The sequence below is a fragment of the Dicentrarchus labrax genome, unplaced genomic scaffold (genome assembly GCF_905237075.1).
Source record: "Dicentrarchus labrax unplaced genomic scaffold, dlabrax2021, whole genome shotgun sequence".
NCBI lineage: Eukaryota > Metazoa > Chordata > Actinopteri > Moronidae > Dicentrarchus > Dicentrarchus labrax.
This window is the reverse complement of record NW_026136713.1, coordinates 31,862,049-31,889,804: the sequence shown is the minus strand read 5'-3', so window position 1 is coordinate 31,889,804 and position 27,756 is coordinate 31,862,049. Positions and strand designations below refer to the sequence as shown.

The following is a 27,756-nucleotide window of genomic DNA, read 5'->3' as shown; positions in this document are numbered from 1 at the left end:
TGTGTGTGTGTGTGTGTGTGTGTGTGTGTGTGTGTGTGTGTGTGTGTGTGTGTGTGTGTGTGTTGGGTTTAATTACAACAAAATCATGCTGAACATCAAATCTTTCTCCCGGTCATACTAGATATTTGGGGACTGATAATGGGGGAAAGGAAGGAGAGTGACAGCTCAGAAAATGTTTGATGAATCCATCTGATTTAAAAATACGTAGGACACACAGGCATGGATTCATATTTCATTTGAAATAATTTGATTTTGAAATGGCCTTCAAGCCAACTTTGAAAAACACTTTTATATTAAATATACTGAGAACAATTAAATCTCTATGCAATGACAGAAAAGAGGTTTTAAAACCATTTCAACAACATTACTCTATAAAGGACTTTTATAAACAAATATGGCAGAATAACCAGATTCTACCAAGCTGGGAGAATATTTAAGTTAAAGAAGTCTTCTCTCACTGAAACATAATTTCGTATTTTGTAAATCTAAATCAAAATTTGAGTTAAGGTCGCGCAAAATATTTATTTAGTTTTATTATATGAATAGTCTCTAAATAACTGGAATCCATTTTATTTGATATATATTTTTGCTGCCAACAGAGAACACGCTGTGATAGCCGAGATGAGTGGGTACCTACCTTCCCATTGGTTGTCAGGGAAGAGCTGGAGGTGGGGGTTGTGGCCGGAGTTCGGTTGGCATGGCGACAGGTGATTCCTGTTGGTCTGACTGGTGTTGGCGTTCTGATCACAGTGGCATGAACCCGAGTCCTGGAGGAACAGAGAGAGAGAAAGAGAGAGAGAGGGGGTTAAAGAAAGAAATCAGAGATGGAAAGAATGAAGGAAAGTACAGGTAGACAAATACTGTAATGTAAATTTGATTTGAGATATTCTCACTTATTGTTACTTACACAGCTTATGGTGTCAGTCTCAGTCTGCTCCATGATGTCACAGGGTTGATTGTCCTGTCTGAAAACAAAGAGAAGAAACAGAAAACACATTTAAAAAAATAATTACAATTAAAAGCTAAGAGAACAAAATGCAAAAAAAAATGTCATGTGCGATCAGTCTCTACCACTGCAAACCTGAGAGATCTTTGGCTTTGAGCAAAATCATTACTATTTTCTGCCGTGAACAATCTAATAATTATAAATTGGAGACCCCAAAGTATTTGAGTCATAATTCTTCCACCTTATTTGGAGTCTTTGTTAGTGTCTGTGGCAGATCTGAACAACAGACAACAAAGTCCCTTTTCAACTAAACGCCTTTACACATCATAAATGATTTCTTGTGGGAAAAACTCACAAAGCTGCAGCTGCTTCAACTGTTGGGAAATCTCAAATTTGACACACCTAAAATCAGTGCTGTGTCTTTTGATCTTTTACCCATTTTTTCCTGATAATGTGTGAAACAGTATTTAAGTGCAGCTGTAACATTTTACAATTAAACACTACATTCCACATCAACCACGCTACGTTATCAGAACGTGGAAGTGTGACACAGTATGACGTAGGAGCTGTAAATCTACACAAGCATGCTGTCTAAGTTAAGTGTGAGAGGGAGAGAGATAATGAAGGTCTGTTTCAGATGCAGCATAAAAATGAGCTCAGGCTGAGACGGCATGTCGAAAGGATTTGTAAACGTGAGGTGTCAAGTGATCAGTGCAAGACAACATACCTCTCTCTGGGGAAGAAAGAAGTCCTCTCTCCACATCCCTGACATTCACTATGCTACATACAGCACACTCATCTGTCTGCCTTGTTCAAATTAAGCCTATAATGGCCTAAATCTTCTTTGACCTCTTAACTCTGGTCTTCATACTTAATCCATTAGGCTAAAATATCACTCTAATAACTAACTAATATTTTCTTGATATAAAGATGAAACTGAATTCAATAAAGGCTTGAAAGCAAACGGACATCGACCCAGCCCACCTGGCAGTGTTGATGTTGTTCTCAGCATCTCTGACAGCCTCTGCATCCAGGTCCATTCCCGAGCTCTCCTCCAGGGTGGTCACAGAGTCCAATGAATCCTGGTAGAGAGCAACAGCAACAATGTTAGCAAGAATAGAAAGAAACAGGCACATTCCTGCTCTTAGAAAGGCCACACACCATGATGTTTCACTTCGTTTGAGTATTTGGAAACACAATAGTTTCGTGTTTTGTCTTGAATGGTAGAAATCCCCTACATTACCACTGCAGATTACACCTACATCTATCATGTAAGGAAACAACATGGTCATTTTTTTGACATTTGAAATATAGATCACAAGATAATCTTATGATTATCTGTCTTTTCTCTCTTACTCTTTACAGTGCAAACCTCCAATCTAAAAATATGTCCAAAGTCAAGGCGAAGGGGCTTTTACAATCGCAAACGTTAAACGTTAAGATCTCTGTACCCCAAACTGGTAGGTTTCATTGCAATTATTCTGACTAATACTACATTATTGTTGAATCATGGTTGTAGACTTCCACACAGTAGGTTTAAAAGTTTCTGTACACAAATTAACTACTACAAATATGTCACACAGTTATTACAACTGTTATATAAAGAAAGAAAATGGTATGTGTGTGTGTGTGTGTGTGTGTGTGTGTGTGTGTGTGTGTGTGTGTGTGTGTTGTTTTGGTTAGGTGCACAGGTGTTGCTGTCATTCTTTGGCTCTAGGCTGATCTATTTAAAGAATTGTTCCCAAATTACTTTTTAAAGAGGTGACAGATTTCTCACTAGTCCTGGAACACGTCTCACTCTGTCTGCCATGTTGTCTGCTCCTCAATTTTCTCCTGCTGTCTGGACACTAAAATGGTTCTTGGGACAAGAGCCACTGAGGTTCGATGGGGGAAGCACCACTGAAGGGGTATTTCCACCGTGACATAGCTTTCTAAAACCGTAAATGACTGGCTTAATTATCCACACATTAATTAAGCACCAAAAACTTCTCTCTAATGGCAAATCTAAGAAATTAAGAAAAGCATTTGTACTTTTTAAATTACTAAGTTTAAAGACAATGTACAGGTGGCACAATTTAGACACATTTTCTGTATGTGTTGAAAATATGATGCAAATTTCTGTGCTACTATGTACCCCTGGCATACAGTAAGAGCAAATAGTGGATAGGATTGTTGATTTCGGAAAGTTAAAAAAATGATGATGATGCAGACCCTCTCTCGTTAAACCTCACAAAGAAGTTTTTCACTGCTTTCACACTGAGCAGCACTTCTTTACAAGTACATTTCTGCCTTATGTCATTCCCTCATGACTTTCAGTTAGTAGGAACAAAACCCTGCCTGTATGTATCAGTGTATTCATTGATCTGTGTATATTTGTAAAACAGGTCTGTTGTTGTTGTCTCTGTTTGCTTCCCTGGTAGAATTCCAGCTATTGTCGCAATCAGAGCAGAACAAAGATGGACTGTGCTGATAATATCAAACATTTAGCCGTGGAATGAACCGACAGACAGGGACAGGAAGGAGGTTAGCTACGGGAAATATGCTGCTAACCCACACAGCAACTGGTCAAAGTCTGTGTATTGTATGTGTGCGTTTTGATTCACATTTAGTGTGTGTGAGAAACATGAATGATGTGTGTGAGTTTGATGTCTTATATGGTGATGATGTGTGTTTGAGTTTGTGCGGGTGTGTGTTTCTGTGTCTCCAACAGACCTGTGTGTCTTTCTGGCTTTGTTGTATGTGCTGCTCGGGCTGTGTGAGTGGGGTCTCCCCTTCTGTATCGCAGGGACTGTCCTCAGGGTCCGTTTGTTGCTCATCTCCATGGCAACCCTGGTCTGCAGGCTCACTGGGATTCACCCTGGACAACAAAAATGAAAATAAATAAAATAATGAAACTTTGAACAAAACGAGTAGAATCATTTGTATTTACAAAGTTAAACTACTGAAATGCCATCGTGCCTTTATGTGCGTGTTAAATAAACCCTATTTGAGTATGCAGTGTAAAACTCCTGGACCTCTTGTTTTGTCTTAGAGGTGACTGACTATTGAACAGCTGTTCCCCTCAACATGCAGGGTTTGCTAATTAACATCACAGCTGTCAACATGTTTACTGGTAAACTGAACCATCTGGCTGGCTTCATGCCTTTGTACACAATGTTCTCTATGACAAATATGTTACTTTAAAGTAATCTGATGCCACTTTCAACCACTGAGGAATCTGTGTAATGCATGTTTCTACCAGCAGGTGCATGGAGGATAAATGCAGAACACAACAGTACGGACCTTCAGTGTGTGTGTTTCCTTATTCTTGATACAAGTGTATTTGGTTTTCATGTCTGCATGTGTGTGAATAGTAATGTGTGTGTATGCACTCTCACCCTTGGCTGTCATAGTTGCTGAGGTCTTGATCAATGGAGGTTTTCAGCTCAAAGAAGTGCTGCTCCACTGCAGCCCTGATGGTTCGCTGAATTATCCTGAGAAAACACACAAAATACATCAACTTAATTCATCAAGATTTCTATGTGTATTCACATTGTGTTACTGTGTGTGATGATGCATTGACTTTGATCAAAATAGGGCATTTAATTAAATTACAATTAAATTCAGTATTTAACTTATTAGGGTGACCATGTTGGCCACTGAGCTTCACACGGTTTCTGAGGCTGTCACACATTTGAACTTTGGCAAGGCAGTTAGTTATTGCATTACTGCAGTCTGTGTTTAAAACCCATGTTACTGTATAAATGAGTTGAGTTCAAGGGTAAAACTGTAACAGCTCAGTTTACCAGTAATTGTGTCTACTCAGGACCAAAGCCAGGGTTTACTTAACTACTGACCATATTACCAGATTTTTTCTTAATACGATGCAGAGCTTATCGATTTGTCAAGCATGTACATTGGATTGATTTGAATAACTTTAATGTAGTTGAAGTGTGCACTGTGCAACTGTATTATCTAGGCAAGTATTGGACCGGGACTGATCGGAAGTCCCTATAAAAGATACTATATTATATTTAATATTTAGTAACAATCCAATTTTCTCACACTGATCAGATCAAAATTTGTAATGTTTTAACAGTTAATTAACTGTTCAATATAGCTACTATCCTGTGTTCTACAAATAGGGTTCAATGATGTGTAATGCCCTCCACTGTGTTCAATTATTTGATGAGAGTAATTTATGTTCTCTTTTGTTCAGTTACACTGAATCCAATAAGCTTAGTGCATCGTTCATCCATTTAATTAAGACCTTTGTGTTCAGAATAAGGTTTATCAGGGCCCAGTAAAGATGCGCAGGTTAAAACCCACATCTCTGGAACCACGTGTAAGCCTCCTCACATAATCCTACCTGTCATCAGCCTCTTTTAATGAATAGGAAGAGCTCAGATAATCAATTAACAGACAAAAGACTGGAGCTTTGAGTGACAAACTAATGTGTTTACCTCCATATCACATACGAGAACCTGGCACCTGGCAATTAGGGTACATAGTAAGAGACATTTTCTGAGAGCCTAATAATCTCTGAAAAGGTTTATTTTCCCTTCTGGGCTATTTAACAAGTCCTTATTAAATCAATAACCTGGTTCAGATCTGAAAGGATTACTAATGCTTAAACTAGAGCCTCGGAAGAGAGAGGAGGAGAGGACGTTACGGCCTATAAAAGGTAACAACAGTCACAGTCTGACCTCTTCTACACTGACATGAGAGGGTTGATCCACAGGCTCTATTCAGACTTTATTTAACTTGCTTGACCACGTGTGATTATCCCTGTATCCTTTCCTTGTTTACTCTGGCTTCTAGCAGGCTGTTAAGCTTTGTTTCTCCTCCAGCTTAGACAGCAGTAGATGTTAAAGACATGGCAGAAAACTCCAGCTCTCTTCACCTCCACACCAACTGCTGCTCCTGATAGATCATAATTCTTCCTTTATAACATCATACTGGGGGTGTTTGGTGTATACAACATTTTTACACTAACAAAGTTACATGGTCTTGAATGAAAGACTTGGAGCTGGAACATAACTGCGTTCAGGCTTCACATCCACGGCCATTTAAGGTAAAACTCATAAAGGTGTTGGACCCGAGGTCGAATAAATGTGTGTGTGTGTGTGTGTTTGTCCTTGACTGCAAGCACACCTTCGCCTGCAGCAGCAACTCAAGCTCTCGTTGCAGGAAGCGCTACAAATAACTATCTATCACACACAAACACAGTTACCTAACACATAAGCACTGAAAGATGATGTGCATTGCATTCTTTCTGACTGACACACACACACACACACACAGTCAAGAGGTGCCAACGTGTGTTTTGCTGCTGTCATATAAATTTTGTCTAAATCCTCCCGTACGTTCTAACAGAGGAGAAGCTATGCTGATGGCAGGGTTTACGTTACCCGGCATTTGGCCAGTATCAAGTGTTGTCTGGCAGATGAAAACGTCAACGGCCAAATGTCTGCTGGGAAATATGCCCAATAAATAATTACATATACTCATAAATAGCATATTAAATAGCCTAATATGGTGTGAGCTATAAGATACGTTGCCAAGACAATTTAAACTTATATTTTGCGTGAGTGCCTGTTTGCACCCTGTTTATGTGTGTTCCTTTCTTGTTCGCTCTTTTTGACAACCGTTCTAATCAACGAGGAGATGTATAGATGCTTTTACACGTCTCTTTAAACAGAGTTTAGCCAACTTTACTGCATTTACTGCACACACCACATCACTGGAGTTGAAAGCACCAGTCAGAAACACATTTGCTCTGCATCATGCTGTTATGTGTTGAGGTCAGTGTCACAGTTATGAGTTTAGAGTTTAGTTTAAATTGTGAGGATTTGCTTCTTTTCTTTGGCTTGTGTTACAGTACACTGAATATGTTTGGGATTGGGAGTGTTGGTCAGATAAAACAAGCATTTTTCACTATTGACATTTTATAGATATGATTATGTATCAAATAATTAAGAAAATACTCCACAGATTAACTGATAACATGTTGATGTCAACAAATGCAAATGGTCAAATTGAAAATGACAGTTTTGGACAATTCGCTGCCATCTAGTTCTTTTTTGTTGTTAAAGAAATCCTCAGGTCAGCAAACTCACAATAATAATAATGTACAGCACCATAGAAAACTATTTTATTCGGTTTCCATGTCACACAGTGGTGCAGAGACAGTCATGTGATTGCTTGTCCTTGGGGCTCTAAAAGCAGCAAGCCATGCAAAATGCTTTGGTTTAGCTTCATAATCAAAACACAAGGGCAGCTTTCCTCCTTACTCCTTATCACTTCCTCTTAACCCCTTACCTTTCTCCCAACTCAACTCTTCTCAGTACTGCCTGCACTATGATTCCTGTTATTGTCTCTGCCTCTCGAGCAGATGGCTCTTTGCTCCCTCTTCACACTTCAGCTAACCTGGTTGTCTCTCTCTCAACCCTTGTCTGCAGTTGTTCGATCATTCCCTTAATAACATAATAACTGCTTACTTTAACATTTCTTTCCAATTATTTAATTAGTATAGACTATAGTTTCTTAGTGTAGCTTGAATATTAGGTGCGTGTACATAAAGAAGTGCCTATGTATGTTGTTGTGAGTGGATAAAATGTCTGGTGTGTGTCTGTGTGTGTACTTACTCAGCAGAGTCAGCAGGCAGGATGGATATAGGGGAGAGGTGGGAGCTGTAGACAGAGAGAGGGAGAAAGGAGAAAAGGACAGCATGGTTAGAACATCACGTACTCCTCGACTCCCTTCCCATTCTGACATGAAATGACCTTGGAGGGTGTGGATGTTGGGCAGCAGGAGTAAAAACAGGGAAGAAGTATGACAATAATAATTGAAACATGAATATTGATCTAGTTAGTTAGAGAGACAGAGATCAAGTGTGTGTTTAAAAGGAATTAGGTAAAGTGTCAGCATGATGAGTTTATATTCTCACTGCAGTTGGGTCCAAATGACAATCTCAAGAAATGCACCACACAAACACGAAAAACACTCAAAAATACACAAAGTTTCAGTCACCAGCGCGACTCTGGGCGGCCAGATTGTTATTTAGGCTAGAGAGTTCTGCTAAAGACACACACAATACAAGGTCATTCACATTATGCCACAAGTGCATTGGTACTTCTCATATATACTGTGTGTGTGTGTGTGTGTGTGTGTGTGTGTGTGTGTGTGTGTGACTTAAATAGTCAAACTCATCTCATTAGAAAAACAGCAGCTGACGTTATGCAAGCTTTTTGTGTGGATGTATGTTGGCTCTTAAACACACACACACAGACACAGACAGACAGACAGACAGACAGACAGACAGACAGACAGACAGACAGACAGACAGACAGACAGACAGACAGACAGACAGACACACACACACACACACACACACACACACACTTCTAATGCAGTAAGAAGTTCTCAGGTTGATCGATACACACTGAATTATTAATGGCAGATAGGACACATTTATGCCCTCCATCTTTATTCTTCTTTTTCCATCTTTTCTTCTCATCCTTCCCTTGTTTCTTGTTACTCTTCTTTCTTTCCTTTAGCGGTTTTCCAACTTTCTTTTCTGCCCTCCTTTCTTTCTCTAGGGTCCTTTTCATCCATTAAAATTATTTTAAATTAAATGTTTTATCCAAACAAAAATGATCTCATTACCCTTGATTTTTCTCCATTTACTCATCTTTACCACTACTAAGCACCCTTATTCCCCTTCCCCTTCCTCTCATTCCACCCCATCATGCTTTATACAAAAATGTTTATATCATCTCTACCCTTTGTTCATGTTTTTCTCAAATTGTCCTTTCTCTGCCATTCTCCAGTCTTTCTTTGCTCTTTAATCTTCTCTCCTTTCTTACTGACTTTAGCATCTCACACTGCCCTTCTGACACTGTAACCTTGATCGTGAATGTGTATGTGATGAAGAACCAGACAGAAAGAGAAAGAGAGGCACTAGTGTTGTTGAAATCAAACAATAAACCAACAGTAGTCAAAATATTAAAAAGTACTTGGATAAATTTAAATTAGCTTCTGACGTAAGGCCAACCACTATTTTGCCCATCTTGCTCCAACATCTGACAAATAGTTCAATCAAAGTCAATAAAAAAATATCCAGACTAAGTTTCTGATCTTTTGTCATCCGAAACTCTCCTGCAGATTGTTCTCCTGTTACTCAACACAGAGAACACACCCTGCAGGCTCCCTACAGCAGCGACTGACCCTTTAAAGCACGATAGCATCTGACAGCACGCTCTCCTGCGGAGTTGTACCCTAAGGGGCCACACTGGGTGGCTGCATCCCTAACAATAGATCCCTGATAGGATCCTCAAGGACATTACATAATCGCCATGTGCCCTAAGTAGCAAAGATCATATCTGACCTTACACCATTTTACCCCTGAAGACTTGATTTAAAATCCTTGTTGCGGCCTTTGGGGTTTTGCTGCCATCCTGGAGCTCCCTAAGCAGCAGAGATAACATTTCTATCAGCGTCAGTTGAGCCCTAAAGGACCACGCATGACACCCTTTACAGGGGCCTTCTGGGCATTCCTTCCCTGCCGAGGACACCATGAAGGGCAGATAGGACTGAGTATAGTCCCCTGATGTAAGGAAAAGTGGTTTTCCAGAGGTTCTGATTGTGTCTTATTATGTTGAAGCTGTGCTTGACTCCACAAGTATCTTGCAAAGCCACTTTTGGTTTAGGAAAATGACAAATGTCAAATTGCAGAGGACCACAAATCCGTCTCTATTAGGAATGCATGATATGATGCCGATATGATAACTGATAATTACCTGAGATGTAGTGAGAAAAGATGGATGATTTAATGTTTCATGGCTCTGTTCTAACCAAACCTAACCAACATCACTATTTTTCAACAACAACAAATGACGAAACATACTTTGGCTTTTAAAGAACATAAAGTATATCAATTGTTTTGCATAAGAATTCCAATGATTATTAATATCAACTGATCATTTATAATAATATCAATTTCTCATCATCGGCTGATAATTTATCCGTCCCGATTATTATTGTGTCTCTATATATGCTTTTGTCAATTGTTTTTAAATTTTAAGAATATTGTGTCACTACCAAACATTATCTTTTCTAAAAATTGGCAAAAATAATCCACTGGTCCTCACTCTGACAAAAATATATACACAAGAAACCAGATACATTTGGTTTGAAAATCTTATTTTTGCTGACCTCCATGTTGTTCAACTTCTCACCTTGCTGCAGTGATACTCCGTGTACTCCAGGGTGTGTCAGTACACTGTGACATCACTTTTGGTGTGATTACAGGTGCAACAGCAGTGAAAAACTGCCTTTTAGTCTGGAGTTAATAACTGCTTGTTGTTTATTCAAAACATGATAATTAGATAAAGATCCATGTTTGATTGCATATGCTGCCCCTATGTTGGGTGCCAAAAAAGCACTTGTTGGCAAATAAAGCCTTGGCTTTCAAAAGTGGTCCAAGTAGGTTGGATTAGATTAGCTACTGCCCTACAGCCCTGAATGCAGTGGGAGCCAAACACAGAGATAAGACCTTGATAACATCTTAAGGAGTCACACCTTCAGCTTGCCGTTCCTTGGCGTTGATACTGTAAACCCTTTTAAAGTAGACTGTCACGTTGTCTTTGATAATGTCTCAAAAGCAAACAAATGGTCTGCTTGTTTCTTCCAAGCGAAGATGACCGATTATGCTCATTATCAGCAGTCAACCACTTTCACCTTCAGATCTGATGATTTTGATATAAAATGAGATTAAAACAGATTATTTATTTATTTTTAGTCCACTAATTTATTTATCAATTACATCCTAATGGCATCTGAGGTGAACGGCAGAGTAAAATTAATCCTGGCCAGGTTCACTCAGATCACATCGGGCTAATCTGCAGTCTGCTAACCAGATCCCTCAGCATGATCACAGCAGGAAAAATCTCTCTGCTGGCTGATTACTGCATCAACTGAGGGCTGACTAATTAACTTCTAATTTATTTTCAATAGAAAAAAAAGACATGTATAAAATACACGTTAACATAATATTACAAACAGCATCTATCTATTTCTCTAACCTGTGTTTAAAACGTCTCTATAAATACAAGCTCTATGTGGACTTCATTATTTACACATTTACTGCCAATTTACCTTTAAAAGATTAGTGACATATTACTGCCTCTGCATGTTTTACTGGCAATGAAACCATTAAGGATTTGTGCATAATTTAACAGAACTGTTTTTGTATTACAGAAACTATAAGGAATACCATATTTTATATGAGATGCAAGCATATTAGGCTTCATATCCTGTTGTAATCTAGGTCTGTGACCTCCATATATTAGCTGTTAATATACTGCAGTAACATTTAAAAATTATATCTGCTTGTTTTTATATTCAGTTCAGTTTCAAGCTGAAGTTTTTATTTCTAAAATTCTGTAAATTTTTGCTGTTGTGTAAACAACTGGCCTGAACCTATTGTATTGGTATAGTGTGGTAAATATCACATATATAGGGCAAGAGTATCAGTGTCTGCTCTATTAAATTAAAAGAATACAATTACAATAGAGGAACCTTGTGTCCTCAGTGCAGATGGTAATGAGGAAAAGGGCTGATCAAAGGTGTCCTCTCACTATTTACAATCAATTATTCTGAATGTTCGATATAAAGGAAACAAAGGGAGAGAGACTGTGTTGTTGTGTGATAGAGAGTGAGTGAATGTGTGTCTAAGGTGAGTTTGAGGTTAGTTGTGATTCCACAGAGATGCGGTTGTCAGCAAAACAAATTGCTGCAGTCTACGCATCCACCCATACGCACACACGCACACACACAGATTCATACCACACATATACATCAGCATGCACAAGAGGACATATTTCACTTTGGCTAGTCGTAACCTACTTCAACACACTTTGTCTCTTTAAGCATTTCCTTCCCTCACACACAACACACAGAAACCGCCTGTGATTCACAGACACACGCACACAGAATCATAAGCATCATTTTACATCTCATAAACAGCTCTTCTTGCTGCCACTGAAACAGCAAACATTTACAGTGCTCTCACAGAGCTTTATGGCAGATGTTTACATTTAAAGAATCCCACTCAAACACACACCAGGTCAAAGATTTGAGATCTGTTTAGTTTTCTGCTCACTTGTTTGTTTCCGTCAGTGGCTTTGAACTTGGGACAACAAATGACCAGTGCAGCTCTCTTTTATTCATTTCCCCCTAACCAGCCCACAGACATTTGGACATCTGAGTATAATGATCTAGTTGGTTTAGTTGACTCAACACATCTTCCACAGCCCCTCTCTCTACCTCCTCAACGCTGCTTCCATTAATCATTCCTCTTGCAACGTCAAGAGAAGCTGATGCAAGATTGCTGAAAGCTTGAGCTCAGAATGTTAAATTTTTTGGCGCTGCCTGAGGACGCGTATAATTGGATGACATATATTTATAACCAATCAGCATGCATATTTAAGTGTGTGTCAAACGGTTTGACAGTTTCTGGTGCCACATAAAATTCCCATCTTATGGAAACATTAACAAATATTGATAAGCAATGATGAATTATTCAGTGGACAATTTTTGCTAACACTTATTGTTAACATGAAGGAGTCTATATAAACGTTTATAACTTAAGTGTCAGTCGGTTAATTTTGTCATTTTTAATGCAAAGCTGACATTGTTTGAGATGTCTTTGTTAAGACAACTTGATATTAACCAAGACAACTAACCCATCGTCAACATGTCAACAAACTGTCAAACTTAAAGAGACGATTCAGCGTCATGTGCTAACAATACATTAAATATGTGACTGGTTTTGACATTGGCTGACTACTGTGGTAGAATTTTGAGTTGTCATAAAGAAGTTATTAAAATGTTATTACACTTTTAAATGCGTTTAAATACCTAGAATTCGTTTGTTTTATACATCCTGTATAATGTCAAAAACGAGTGAAAACTGTCAATTTCCGAGACGAAAAGGTGGCATTCAACCAGGAGTCCAAGCTTTGGTCAGATGGCACAAACATAGGAAGATGTCACCTTTCATTATTCTTTAGCATATATTAGACTAAACAATTGATTAATAAAGAAAATATCCGGCAGAGTAATCAATAATAAAAATAATCATTAGTTGCAGCTTCATCACAAATATTCCCTCACCACTTCTTTAACCTCTCTGGCACATATTGAGCAATTACTTAAAAAAAAGTTTTTGAATTGATTGCTTAAAATCTCCATACTTTGGACCTCGATGTTATGAATGTACAGAAAGTGCAGAGAGCTGTGATTTCTTGCAATTATGAGCGCACCTACTTGCCTCAGTACATGTTCTATGTATCAAAATGCTGACACATTCTCAGCCAGGCCCCCCTGGCTTTCTTTATACTTAGACTGCATAACACAATATCAGGTATTAAGTAAAGCCATGAACCCTTTCATCTTCTTTTGCTCTGTATTATTCTATTCCCATAAAAGAAAGACAGATTTCCTTCTGTCTCTTTTTTCTCTTTCATCTCTTCCTGGCAACAAAACAATGAGCAAGCAACACAATCCAACCTCATTTCCCCTAATTCTTTCATTTATAATACAAAAAAAGGGTTTTAAATCATTAACCTCATTAGGAGGGTTTCCACTAATTCATTCCAGCATTCATACATTGATCCATTCTTCTAGTTTTCCCCTTCTCATTTTTTCATTTTCAATCCAATTCATTCATCCAATATCTTGCCCCTTTTCCCTCACTTTCACCCTCCAGTGCTCATTCATTCATGTATCAATCACATTTGTTTTCTCCTTTATCCATTCATTCATTCATTTATTCCAGTTAGACTAGAGGAGTTACATAACCCCGATGTTTACCTCTGCAGCAGAATGTCACAGGCCATTCTCATTTTCCCAGCTGGGTTTTCTCTCACTGTGATCTGTCCTTTTTATTTTGTCTTGGGTGTTTTATGTCAGTGGATCCAGCCTGCGGGTGGCTCAGTATGTCTGGAAGGCTGTTTCTATTAATTTCACTGTTGTGTCTCTTCTTCTTCTTCTTCTTCTTCTTCTTCTGCCCAGTGCGGTCAGCAAGCAAACACGTAGGTTATTAATAAATATAATTTAAATAAGTCCAGTCTGTTTTTTTATTTTTTAAATCCCGCAGAGGAGTCAGCTTGACTTTTAACCAGACTCACCACTTGACACATCTCCTGTAGGAGCAGTATCCAGCTGTTAAGCTTGTTCTGTCTGAACTCTCAGTCTCTCCTCCCTTCCAATTTCTTCTTTTTCAGTATCGGGGTGCGTGGGGGGTCTGTAGGTCGGCCTTGTATCCAGTGGGAAGGTTATCCCAATTGAGCACTTTGAGGTGTCAGCGTCAGTACCAGCAGGTCTAGCAGCAGAGCCAGGGTATCGCCTGGGTGCATTCTGTGGTGTCCTCTGAACCGGTGTGTGTCAAGCGTGTTGAGTGAGGTTGTCTCAGTCTGCACTCTGTCTGTAAAAGTGCTGCAGTAAACATCCAGAGCTCTGCTCAAATATATGAGCTTCTGATGTAACCAGGCAACAACCCCAGGAGGACCAATGGGATGGGAGGGGCTGACGTTGGGAGCCAATTGTGAAGAGGGAATGGGTTCTGTGGGCCAATCACAAAGCAGAAAGTGGGAGGGGTGGTTGATTTTTTTTGTCCATTCAGTGGAGACTATAACTCAGCAGTTATTACAGCCGGCCCAGTGGGCTGTGTAATGGCGTGCACGCACACACACAAGCATCATATGTACACACAAGATGCACCTAATCACAGACACACACCTGGGTTTTTTATATCACCCCCTATGAGCCTTTTGTAATAGAAGCCCTTCCTTTGCTTCTCAGACAATGGGGGGGTGGAACAGCAACAGAGAAAAGTCAGGAGAGGGGTATTCAAATGTAATCAATGTGTTTCAAATTTCACAGTTATGATGACACTCATCACTATCAAAGAAACTACATTAGACGACATGTTTGTCTAGTGACATAATGCTTTGAAATATACTTAAACAATGCAATATCTCGAACATAAAGACAGATATCAATAGAATAATCAAATAATACCTCACTGAAATATGAGTTGTTTCAATATGAACCAAATTAATCTTTTAACTCTCTTACGAGCAGCTTCAAAGAAGATACTCCGAAAATGATGCTTCTAAGACTGCAACTATATTTTGTTTGGACCAGGACAAGATAAGTCTGTTTTATAACAAACATTATTAGAAACAATGCCATTTTCAGATACAGGTCATGGCACTCAGGGATGTTTGGAATCTCACTGTAGGAGAGCAATGAACAAGATTTGCTGAGGGCAGTGAAAGCATCTTTGCCAGAGGCCCTGAATAGCATGGTGCACACTAAACAACCAGCCCAAATGCCGAAACCTGAAGTCAAGAATCACACATCATGTTGAAACAATATCTGAACAGTGAACGCATATTTGAAATACAATGGGGGTGCCCTGGTAGCTCACCCAGTAGAGCGTGTGCCCCATGTACAAAGGCTGAGTCCTTACTGCAGCGACCTGGGTTCGATTCCAACCCACACCCCTTTGCTCTGCCTCTCTCTCTCTCTCTCTCTCTCTCTCTCTCTCTCTCTCTCTCTCTTGTCTCTCTCTCTCTCCCCTCAATATCTTGTCTCTCATCAGCTACTCTTGGCTATAAAATCTTTTAAAAATAAATGAATAAACAATGAATTTCTGGGTAAAGTCAAAAAGTCAATCTACAAAAGTAACATAACTCCAACAATGACTCATGCTCCCAGGGAGATTTACTTGTACTTCAATTCAAGACAATGTGGCTCTTGTTCAAGCAAAACATACCAACAAAAATGATTACACTTGCAGAATTACAGTTCTGTGTCATCTATAAACACAGTATTTTGTATTCTCCATTCTTGGAAGCTTTTGCCTGATCAAGTGCCACAGTGGGAGCCAGGTACAATGTGCTGATGTTCTTTTGTCTTTGAAAGACATACCGTGAGGTAATCAAGATAAAAAACATTCACACAATGTATTGTTATGATGTTGGTATGTTATGTCTATAGTGGAACATAGTTCCATGAAGTGGCTCTGAGCACTGATACACCTGAAGCCCACATAATTAAGAAAAGGTCTATTCAATCTGTACATTTAAAATCATTCCTGGTTTCTAAGTTAGAAATAATACATGGCAAGGTGTCCCGCTGTGCTGTGCAGTTTATCTTTAGACAGGTTAACCAATATAAGGTCTGTTTTACCCATTAGAGTTAGCTTTATTGTAAGCAAGAACTGTTGCTAGATAGCTGAAATGATTAGTTAATTAATCCGTCTGACAGCAATGATTTTGATAATGCATTTATTGTTAGGTCTTTTGCTACTTTCAGCGACTATGACAGGATTTGCTGCTTTGATCTATTTTAAATCATTGTAAATTTTAAGTTATTGGGCTTTGGACATTACATGCTTTAAACCTTGGGCTCTGGCTCCTTGTAAAAATAAACAACATAATTGAAAATGTAACTAATCATTAGTTGCAGCTCTAGTTTCTATGGAAAGCTGCACTAATTTATCAGGATGACTGGATACATGAGGTGTTCTGTGGGCTGCCAACACCAATCAGTCATGGTACTTTATAAATTGCAAGAGAAACAAATAAGTGACATAAACAAAGTAAAATACACCATCGGTCACACCTGTATAAACTCTACAACATTCCAGAAATTCCTCAAGAAAGAAAAAGAGGGGAGAGGAGAAGAAAGAATAAATGTTATATGGCTTTGGACATGAATGATTAACTAGATTTGCCTTTAGTTAGTTGATTTGTCATTCCTGGTATTATTTTTGGTTTGGCCAAACTCTTATCTCAAACTTCAACTGTGTCGTCCATGACCAACACAAAGGAACTACAAGTGACAATGTGTTGACACAAAGCAGTGTGTGTGTGTGTGTGTGTGTGTGTGTGTGGGGGGGGGGACGACGACAATCAAAATAAATACTTTTCCATGATGATTTATGAGTGAGTGCTCCCCCAGAAAGCTAGATAGGACAGATTTACCAGAACGGTGGGTGAGAAGTGATAGCGCACGTGGTGAGCACTGCTATCTAGGTCAGTTAGTGTATCATATTACACATTGTGCCCAGCGCTGGCGCCCAGGCCTTGACTTTATCGGGAAGTGAAGTGTGCAGAAAGCAGGGAAAGGAGGGCACGAAGTGAGACGAACTGGAGGAAAGCGAGGGACGACTTCTTTTACAACAGTAATCACTGATAATCGCAATGCGTTAGAGTTTTAAATTATGACACAATGACAGATTTCTCTCTTGAGAAGGTTAACAGTACAACATTAACATACAGTGTGTGCTATGAAGTAGACAGAAACAACCAGAATGCCATTATCCTTTCAGCCATTGCTGATATTTCCCATGTAAATGTTACACTGCAATTATAATATTTTGGTCAGAATATTTATAGATAAAAAATCAAAACACTTGGTCTATCAGTTTGTACGCAAGTCTTATGTCCTTTGGTGTCATAGAATAAAAAGCAAACATGATCTGTGAACTAGGTCAAAACACCAAAAGCACACAGCTGATCCTCCTGTACTGACCTATATACTGTATTTGTGTGTATGTATAGGTCATGCAGACATATTACATTCAACACATACTTGTTGTGGGTACAGTATGTACAGTATTGGACAGGGCAATGCTGTGGGTACAGTATGTACAGTATTGGACAGGGCAATGCTCAATTGCACTCAAGTCACTAATATTAAAAGGAAAACCAAAAAGGAGAATAGGGTCAGAACTAAGACACATACTGTACAATCAGAAGTAGGAATTGTGTCACCACAAGATGTGGCACCGACGTGCACCAGGAACCAAGAAAGCACTGGAAAGCCAGCAACTGCCCTCCTTTTGAGAAAACAACACAGCTATCAAGGAAGACTTTTCTTGATTTTGTCCATCAAAGGTAGGGTTAGGTCCTGAAATACTGGACTGAACACAAATGTCTGTGCCTCATTTTTGTACCAGTGTCTGTCTATTGAAATATATTTTGTATTTACTTATTTATCACTATTTAAGGATACTTTAAACTGTTAACAGTTAAAATACTATTAAAAAAAAGGTGTTCTTTAATGTCGTTGACCGTCCTTTTTTTTTTTTTTTTTTAAGAATCAGCTCAGGTAGCTGTATCAGTTTCAAAGTATTGCTTTAGCACCAATATCGGAAAAACTCAAACAATACCCCACTGTAATCATAAGATTATGTTTTACAGTTTTAGCTTACATCTTGGACAGTGGTCATTGCATTTGTTTCTCTTTGAAAGGTCAAAACTGAAACTGATTCAACAAGGAGTACAGGTGGTAAGTCTATTTTCTCTCCATAGAAAATCAAAGGCTGACACAATTTTTCTGCTGATCGTGTCTAGAGAGCCTTAAGGCCCCTTTACACTAAGCAAAGACTTTATTAGAATCATCTTACACAGTGGGACGTGCAAACTTAAATGGGCCTTTTGTCGCACAGCCTAGAGGGGTCTTTACATAGATAAGATAGGTTTGTGTGTGTGCATGAATCATCAGGTGGAAAAAAGCTAATGTAATTGACCTTGAAGAGAGGAGTGTACATATATTTGCATCTGTGTTTGTTTTGTGTGGGTGTAGACATCCACATTGTTGGCACAAACAGAAAGAACTGAGCTCTCCAGAGCGGTGTAGTGTCACACTGGGATATAAATAATTTCCACAGCCTCATAAAAATAACAGGAAGAAAATCACAGAAGGGGATTCACCGAGAGCAACTTTAAGACATACAAGACTGGTTATCTGTAACACGAGACAGTACATACGTCAGTCATGCTAGGATGATGTGATGGCTGTAACAGTGAGGAACGGCTAGGAAGAATGGCGGAAGGAAGGCTCTAATTTGACGAGAAAATTGAAGACAAGTGTTTTATAATGTGTTTAAATGCTATCTTCAGGGTTGACCTTTTCCCTCCTGAGGTCTGATATTGCGTTTTCACTCAGAGCGAAAATCAATACATAGTTCGTAAGTAGGGACACTTTCCAATTCACAGACCCTCTCCTTGCTGCCTCATGGCCTTCTCTGCCCTTTGGTTCTCTGTTCCTTTCATTAATCCCTCCCTCCCTCCTGCTCCGCTCCTCCTCACCGGGGGCCAGGAGTTCATCCCAGGAGCCCTCTTCCTTAGCCTGCCAGGATATTTCAGTGGCCTAATGAAAAATACTTTCCACAGAGTGAGACAGAGAGAGGATATAAGCAGAATACAGAAGGAGTGACGAGGGAGGAAGAGAGATCAGAAAAGAAATACCCAGGATTATATATAGATTTGAAAGGAGCAGAGGACGTCAGCATGCAAGGTGCGTGTGTGTGTGTGTGTGTGTGTGTGTGTGTGTGTGTGTGTGTGTGTGTGTGTGTGTTGACAGTCAGAGTCTATTAAGGGAACACTGCAACAGCCATAGAGGACAGACTTCCCTGTCTGTCAAGTGCTAGACAAACAACTCACACAGTTAATGCCGAGTCACTAGACGGGAACTTTTTTCTCTTTTTACCGGTGATGTCATTTCAAGTAAAAAATGCAAACATTTTCACAACAGTAATTAAAGTTTACTGACATTTTGAGACAATGTTAGTGGGTGACACTGCTTTCTGTAGGAATAAAATGGAAGATAGACAACTGGTTTTCCATGAACAGTGTTTTGTATTTAAACTGACAATCATACATTCTTCACATTCTTCAAATTGTGGGTTTGGGAAATGTTCCATAAACTAAAAGGATGTGAGATTTTCTTCACAAAGAGAGACAAAATTATCGTAAAGGAACAATGTGTCGGGTTCAGTGTCATCTAGCGGTAAAATTGTAGATTGCAACCATTTGAATACAGCTCAGCCTTCCAAGTGTGTCAGAGAAACTATGGTGGCCACAAAACTTGCAAAAGGCCCTAAAAAAACGGCTCATTCTAAGGAACCAAAAACACAACATTTCTTATATAATCAGGCGATGATACACTAATGAAACAACATACCTCTGAATAGTATATTTAATTTCTGGCAATAGATCCCCCTAAATGTTACACAGTGGACCTTTAAAATTACCAGAGCTGAAACAAATAGTCAATTAATCAATCAACAGAAAACCAACAACAAAATCAACAATTCTGATTCAGTTTAAGTAAATCTTGAAACAGAAATACACAAAATTAATTGGGCCCCCTTTCTGAAGTGTACATAATTTCAGGTCTTCTTAGATTTCCATTATTATAAACTGAACATCTGTAGGTATTGGACTGTTGGTTGGAGGTTTGATTATTTCAACTTGTGCTTCAGGAAATTATTATGGGACTTATATATGGTCCATTTTTAATTTTATAGACCAAACGATTAATCAAGAAAATTAGGTTAACCATCTTAATCGACATTGAAAGTAAGCTACAAATACAGCAATAATCCCCCAGACCAGACAATCATGTTAGACAAGGTCACGGGGGGTGATGGCTGCAGGCTAGCCCCAGCTAGAAGACAATGAATACGGACTAACAATCCCATGAGACTTAAGAGATAAAAAAACGACCAGCACCATTTCATTTAAATAATTTGCTACAACTTCATCAGCAATGATAAACGAGTGCCAAGGGACAACAGCTGCAACCTAAAGCCTTCCTAAAAACACACACACACACACACACACACACACACACACACACACACACACACACACACACACACACACACACACACACACACACACACACACACACACACACACACACAAGGAATCCTGAATGTGTTGCCCTACAAACAATGTATTAACTACTAAACCACTTAGATGCCGAAGCTGCACACACCAATGCACAGATGACAAACATAGCAGCCCGAACTTTGTTGTTGTTACAACCTTAAATATCATAACACAGATTGTTGAACCCTGGCACAGTGGACGACCGCATCCTGGCAACAAGTTGTCTTGATCCAGTAAAGTCAACTATGAGGGCAACTTCTGTGTAGCCATGTTTCTGTGTTACAGTGAGGGACATAAAGATATAATGTATGTGCTATATGGTCTAAGTTGTGTGAGCATGAGTGTGTGTGTGTCCATGGATTATGGATTACTGTCTGTAATCATCTTAAAGGCCAGTAGGACAAGGCTAGCAGCATGACCAGACTAGACCCACACAAACACACACATAGACAGGGCACAGCGAGTGTTCACACAATTACAGCGGACTCATTTATTGTCCTGTTCCGCTTTACAACATAGTCTTTATCTAACAGGTAGCGAGCTACTGAGCAACTGGGACAATGCAATGCTCACAGTGCTGATTGTGTTTGTGGATGATGAGTCGAAATCGACTTTTCTGGTTTAAAAAGAAACGGATGCAGCCAAAGTCACCAAAGAGACAAACTGCAGTTCGATTCAGCACAACTGACATTTCAGAGTAATTAAAAAATGGACACATAAAGCAGTGTCTTCTGAATGGCAACAATGTCACCACATTAAAATGCAGCACATGGTAATATAGAGCATAAAGCACAGTGGAATCAAGTGGTAGCTATCAATGCTAATATAATGGATAAGAGAACATTTTAGTAAATGTGGTTACTTTTTGGTAAAAGAGCAGATTTTTTATTTTTACTAAAAACTAACCACTAATGTCATGTGAGAAATAACAAGCCCCTTTGCAATATAAAGGATAACTTTATCTTAATTCACACTGAACAACTTGAAATGTACACATTGCCAGCAAAGAACTGACTGTATTTGGCCATAAAGTTTGAAATATTTCACTTTTCATTAGTTCATCTAATTAAACTGACATTTGTAAAATACTGGCCTTTCTTAAATCAGTGCAGCACTTTGCAACTTTTGTTTTGAAAAGTGCTTAATAAATAAATAAATATTTACTGAATTTCTCACTTCCTGATGAAAGTTGTTCTAAACTGAAGACGGGTCTACTCTCCCACTAAATGAATAATGTGAGTGACTCTTCACATGTTTATAATAAGCATGATCACCTCCTTTGTGCACTACTAACCCTCTCTGTCAACTTTAGATATACACCAGCTAATATAATAGCTGTCTATATACGGGAGTCTGGGTGTTGTGCTCAGTAATCAACTTAAAGGAGATCAGCAGATCAGAGGAACCTAAGACGATCTTCATGTTCCTTCAGGAGGATTGAACTCTGGTCTTCTGGGTTTGGACGGAGACTCATTATCTTGTGTACATGAGTGTCTGCAAGTGTGTGTCAGATCTTTGTCTTCTGGTTGGTTACCAGCTACAGAACATCAACAGGTCAAAACATGAGCATTGCATCTTTTAGTGTGATCAAATGGAAACTGCTGTAACTGTGACCATGAAAATTAATTAGCAAACATTTTGAATGACTGTATTCTCATTCAGTTGGACATTAAACATTAACTGAGCAGATGACTCACATGTGGAGACCCCATTCTAGTGTGAATTTCTTGAAAACGTATTAATGTAGAAACTATATTTCTTATAACATTTACATGAATTATTAACATAGTACTATCTACATACCTACATATAATTAACACTCAAAGACTACTAACATGTCTATAACATGTGTATGAACAGACTAAAGTAAAAATAGAAGCTAAATATTTCACCAGGTGATGTGATTCCAGTCTACAAACTTATTAAGGGCTGCACAGAATTATAGTCTTTCTAATAAACCTTTCCAGTGACACAAACAGTAGACAGAAACCAGTGTAACCTGACCTCTCCTGTGCCAGGAAACACCAATTTTAAGTCAGTTTTATTTGTTTACCATTATTCAGTAATGAATGTCTAAAAATAACAAATTATCTTTTAATCATTTGGTTATTTCTGCTTTATTGACTTTACTAGGAAACACTACGGAAAAACACAACCCTGAGCTAAACTACTGAAGAGGATAAAAAAAGGGGGGAAAAAAGGAATTATCAAAATTCATCATTAAGAAAATGAGGGTAAGTGTAGCACAGATTCAGAGATATATGAATGCCAAGAGACAGTGATGGGATGTTATTATAACTCTATAGTCTGTGATACACCAAACAAAATGTGTGAAAATCAGACCAAGATGTGCAGCTGGTACAGCAACCAAATCACAGGTTGGCCAGACAGGCTATTGGTGAATACAGTGTAACTGCAACTTACTGGTTTTAAATCCAGTCCAGTCTGGGACCTTTGTCACATGTCATCCCACTCTCAATCCCATTCTGGGAAGACCCAAGAAAAAAGATCTGTCTTACATAATAACATATGACACAGTAGCTATGTCTCACCTGGCTGCGGGGCTGTCGTCAGTGTGTGTGTGTTGTGGTGAGTCAGAGGAGGCAGGACCTTCCTCCCCGTCCTGAGGCAACTCTTCACATTCTGCTTCACACCTCTCATCATCCAACAGCTCAGTGATCTGAAGACAGACATTTAAAGCACACAAAAGGTTACAGTCTAAAAATGTATTTATTCACTTAGATGGAAAAAGCATGTGAAGATATTATTAATGCTTCCTTTAGTTAGTATGAGATTGTAAGCAATACCAGGGGATACCAGGGAACAGTTATAATAAAACAAGAAGTTTGCAGTTTTTTACACGCTGAAAGAAAATGCATATATATATTTACTACTTAAGTAAAAAGATCAGAATTATTTTAGGAGACTTGTGTTCCTGTTATTTATACTGACATTTAACAGCCTCAGGACAGAGGTCAGTGGAGAGGATAATACTTATAATAACCTATTCCTGGTCTTTAGTCTCTTGAAGAGTGATATATTCACATGGACAGAAGGTCAAAGTAAAGATTTAACTAACTTATTTGGTATCAAATAGCGATGCAACGACATATCGGTCGGACATTGTTATATTCGCTTTACATTGATTCACATCAGCCTATTGGCAAATAAGATGGTATTTGACAGTATCAGTAGCCACTTTTGTGCTGGCTATATGTTGTTTTGGTTATTTCCAAGTAGGATATCGGAAAAATAATCACCTACGAAATCACCTACAAAATCTATGCAAATAGATGTTCAGTTCTGCATCTTGGAACTTGGATGGGAATTGAAATAGACTGGACAGCAACAAGGCAGAGATTATTATCTTTGCAGGTTTCTTTGTTTCACGATACAAAAGAGTGAAAATACAACAAAAAGCATTGGTACCGACACAGCTATTGACCAGAATTTCCCAATCGTATCCTTAGTATCAAAGTTGTCTCATCTAGCGGATTTCTAAGATCAGTTTACACCTATAACATCTTCTGAATTTGTAGGGATGATATACAATTAAATATTAATAAATACCCTTTCCACTTTATTCTTAATTTGTTTTGTTGTGACTTTTTGTGTCCAGAGATGAACTGCAGTGGAGAACGAAAGAAAGGTGTAGGCAGTCTGTGTTCATATATGCAGTATGTCTGTGCATGACCGGAACAACGTTATACAATTTGTTCCATAAGACATCTTAATATAGATGAAGCTAATGAGTAACACATTGACACCACCGAGATGGTGGTAAGCAGAGATAAAAGCTGAATGAAAAAATAACAAGAGAAGAGGAAGGGAGCGAGATGAAGGGTTTAAAATAGTGACATATATCATTTTCCTGTTGACTTTGCAATGTACCCATGCATGATGCAATGTCACATTGCAAATTATGCAATAAGGCAAAGAAGGCCCACCATGACGGACTATCAAACCTATTTTACTGACATAAAATGCATGTTTTAATGACCAACATGTTGCCCCTTTTAAATATGTGTTGGTTACAATTACAATCACTCTCAGGTTAGAGAACTGAGGAAAAACAAACTAACAAGAACATCAAATAGATGTCTGCATCTACAGTGACATGGCTGTGAGGAGTAAAGACAATGAAAGAAAAGAATGATAAAGAGAGCCAGAGGGAAGAGATGGAGGGAGTGATAGAAGGCAGAGTGTAATGAATCTGACAGTAGACGAGAGATGTAAGACCAGAAGGAGAAAAGGGAAGGGACGTCCCCTTTTCTCATCTGGGGAGAGAAAGGGAGGACAGTAAATATGTAGACACAAATAATTCATCATAATACGATACCACAAACAGAAATCCTTGGGCAGCAGTTTATCAGAGATAAACAGCTCATTTCGCTTTGTTTTGCTGATTTGATTTAGTAATATGTGATTTTTCTAAATAAGCATTATATTTATATATAATACACTAGTGATTAAAGCTATATCCTGGCCACAAAGGCTTTTTTATGTGCAGCTTAATTCAGTGAGTATCAGTCAAACTGAACTGGGAAAAACCCTGGAAGGAACATGGGTGAATAGGTCATGAACCAGATTTGTCATCATGAGACTTTTTTTTCTACCTCCATATCACTCTGTTTGTCCCCAATGCTATTCTCTTTCCTCCCTCACTCTTCAGCTCCCTTCAACAGCAACCCCATCTGCTGCTGTCACTGTGTCGTTGCTACGGCAACACCTCTGTTCCAAGAGCTCTGATTGGCTGTCAGGGAATTCTTGCATCGTCACATGGGCAGATCAGGGAGGATGACTCACAACACTCCTCTGTGTGTATGTGTATGTGTATGTGTGTGTGTCTGTGTGTGTATGATGTGATTAGGTAAAGAAATCCTACTTTCAAACAGCTTCAGTCTCATTTTATATCTTTTCCTTGTGACAATGACTTTGTGTTGGTGTGCAGCCAAGCAGAGCTGTGATGTGCATCTTTATGTGTAGGTGTTTTTAACCAAATGACCAAATGGTGTGGAAAGCTCATAAATAATGATTTATCACCAAACTGTCTCTCTGTGCTGTGAGGATATGAACAAATCAAAACAAGTGCACACTGACGCTGACTTCCTATACTTGCGCAAATGACCTTGTGTTTTGTCCCAACTGCACTTGAAAGCTCAACATATCTTAAAACTCTCCCTGTGATTCATTTGTCAACCAGCATCTGAAAAAGTCAGTGAATGCCATAGGAACATTGGCAGAAATAAATCAATTCAATAAATATGCAATTCAATAATAAAGTAATATCTTAGTTTAAAATGTGCAGAATTGGATATCTTTAATTGAAATTATGACCAAAGAACTACATTGAAGGTATCCTGAATTTAAGTTTCGACTAATTATACTTTAAAATGGGGATATCTATTTATCTTTCCACTAGTCATGAAGGTATTGTTTAATATGTTTAAAGGTCTTGTCAGAATTGTGGACATAGTAGCTATGCCACCCTTACAACTAGTACACAAAAATAACAGTTAAATCATCTTGGAGCATTCACGTGGCACAGCAGTCTTAGACGAGTATCATATAATCGTGTAACAGAGAACAGAATAAGGGACAAACAATTAACATAACAGAACTACATTAAAAGGCCACTGGAAAAATAATCTAAAGACAGTCATTAAACTAAAGCTGCTATCACCATCCAGATCACTGTATTTTCTGTCTAAAATGGTTCCTGACTTCATGGGCAGAATAAAATCATTCGGAGGACATAAGTGACCTTGATTCAAACTCTGATCTACATTATCATCATGTAAAATTCATTCAAAGCTATTCACCAGTAATACAAATGAAGGATGCGATGAATATAACCTTGAATTATACACCAGCTTCCAAAAGCATAGTCTATCAAGGCTGCTGGTCAGTGATATGGAAAAATGTGTCTAGATATCTCTGTAAATAGAAGTATCCTTGTGTATACCCATTAAAAGGCAGGAGATGACATAATGAACAATGAAACTTGAATTCATAAGTGATTCTGGGCTATAGGCATGCATTCAGATGGCGTGAACAGCGTTATAAATATGATCACGGCTGTGCTGAGTAAGTTACTGTATCAAAAACCTTCTGAGGTGACGTAACAATATTAGAGGATAAGAGTTGTTAAATTCGCTGTCAGGATGACCTGGAATGGTCATTCATAAGCTGAAAATATTATCCCCTTATTTAAGACTGTGGAAAATTTTAATCATGTTAACTCACAAATCAGAGTTTAAAAAAAAAATAAAAGGAGATGCTGTGTGCGTTTCTGTGTATTATGTAGGACTGTATGGTGTGAGTGTGTGCCCGAGTGGGTGCAACGACAAGGCCGAGAGCAGCCTGGAACAAAAGGTCTTGAACTTGGCCCTGGTTTAGCGGTTCGGTCCAGGGTTTCAGGGGGGAAAACAGAAACAACAAGCCCTACTGACATCACTAGTTGAACTGTTAGTGGGCCAAGAACACAGAACAATGACAACTGACTTGGACTGACATTACAAGTCTCACGCTGTGGCCTACATCTGTGGCTCTTTTGTATGCCTCCTTCATTCTGATGTTAGATAAACATTAATACAGTGACTACATTGTACCTCTAGAAAGTTGAAAAAAAAAACTGAATTTTTTTTTTCCTATTTGGACTGTCAGGCAGATATTATTGTAGGGTACATGAGTTAGCTTACAGTTTTTTATTTGAGTGATTTCCACCTTTCATTTGAAAATCTAATAATTATGGATTTACCTTCCTTTGTAATGCTATTTGATCCTTTTTTAAGAAAACATTGCATGGTAGTGTTGCTGGACTATTCAGAAATGTTATATGTATGAGTGCAGGGTATCATTTTTTATTTCCTTTGTCTTTTACATTAGAAACGCAAGGAGTTTTTAAAATAAACATTGCAGCATTCAGTGGCACAATCTGAGCAGTGGAAAAAAAGGTCTTAGTGTTCAGCTCAACTGTTCAGTTTCTTCTCTCAGTGAGTTCCTGCTCATTCTTGCCTGTGTGACTGTACTGTTTACTTCCAGCAGTACCACCATGGGATGTATCTCTCATCT

At 38.6% G+C, this 27,756-nt stretch overlaps 1 protein-coding gene across 2 annotated transcripts in view; it reads right to left on the bottom strand.

Moving 5' to 3' along the window:
• Positions 1-27,756, bottom strand: part of fam13b (family with sequence similarity 13 member B) — a 69,903-nt gene that overhangs the window by 11,933 nt on the left and 30,214 nt on the right. For both annotated transcript variants that reach the window (XM_051419434.1, XM_051419435.1), the window contains exons 7-13: positions 23,235-23,362; positions 7,573-7,617; positions 4,324-4,419; positions 3,659-3,803; positions 1,931-2,028; positions 908-965; positions 638-767 (exon numbers count right to left, since the gene is read on the bottom strand). In XM_051419434.1, coding sequence (XP_051275394.1) covers positions 638-767; positions 908-965; positions 1,931-2,028; positions 3,659-3,803; positions 4,324-4,419; positions 7,573-7,617; positions 23,235-23,362 — 700 coding nt within the window. The remainder of the gene's footprint in view (positions 1-637; positions 768-907; positions 966-1,930; positions 2,029-3,658; positions 3,804-4,323; positions 4,420-7,572; positions 7,618-23,234; positions 23,363-27,756) is intronic.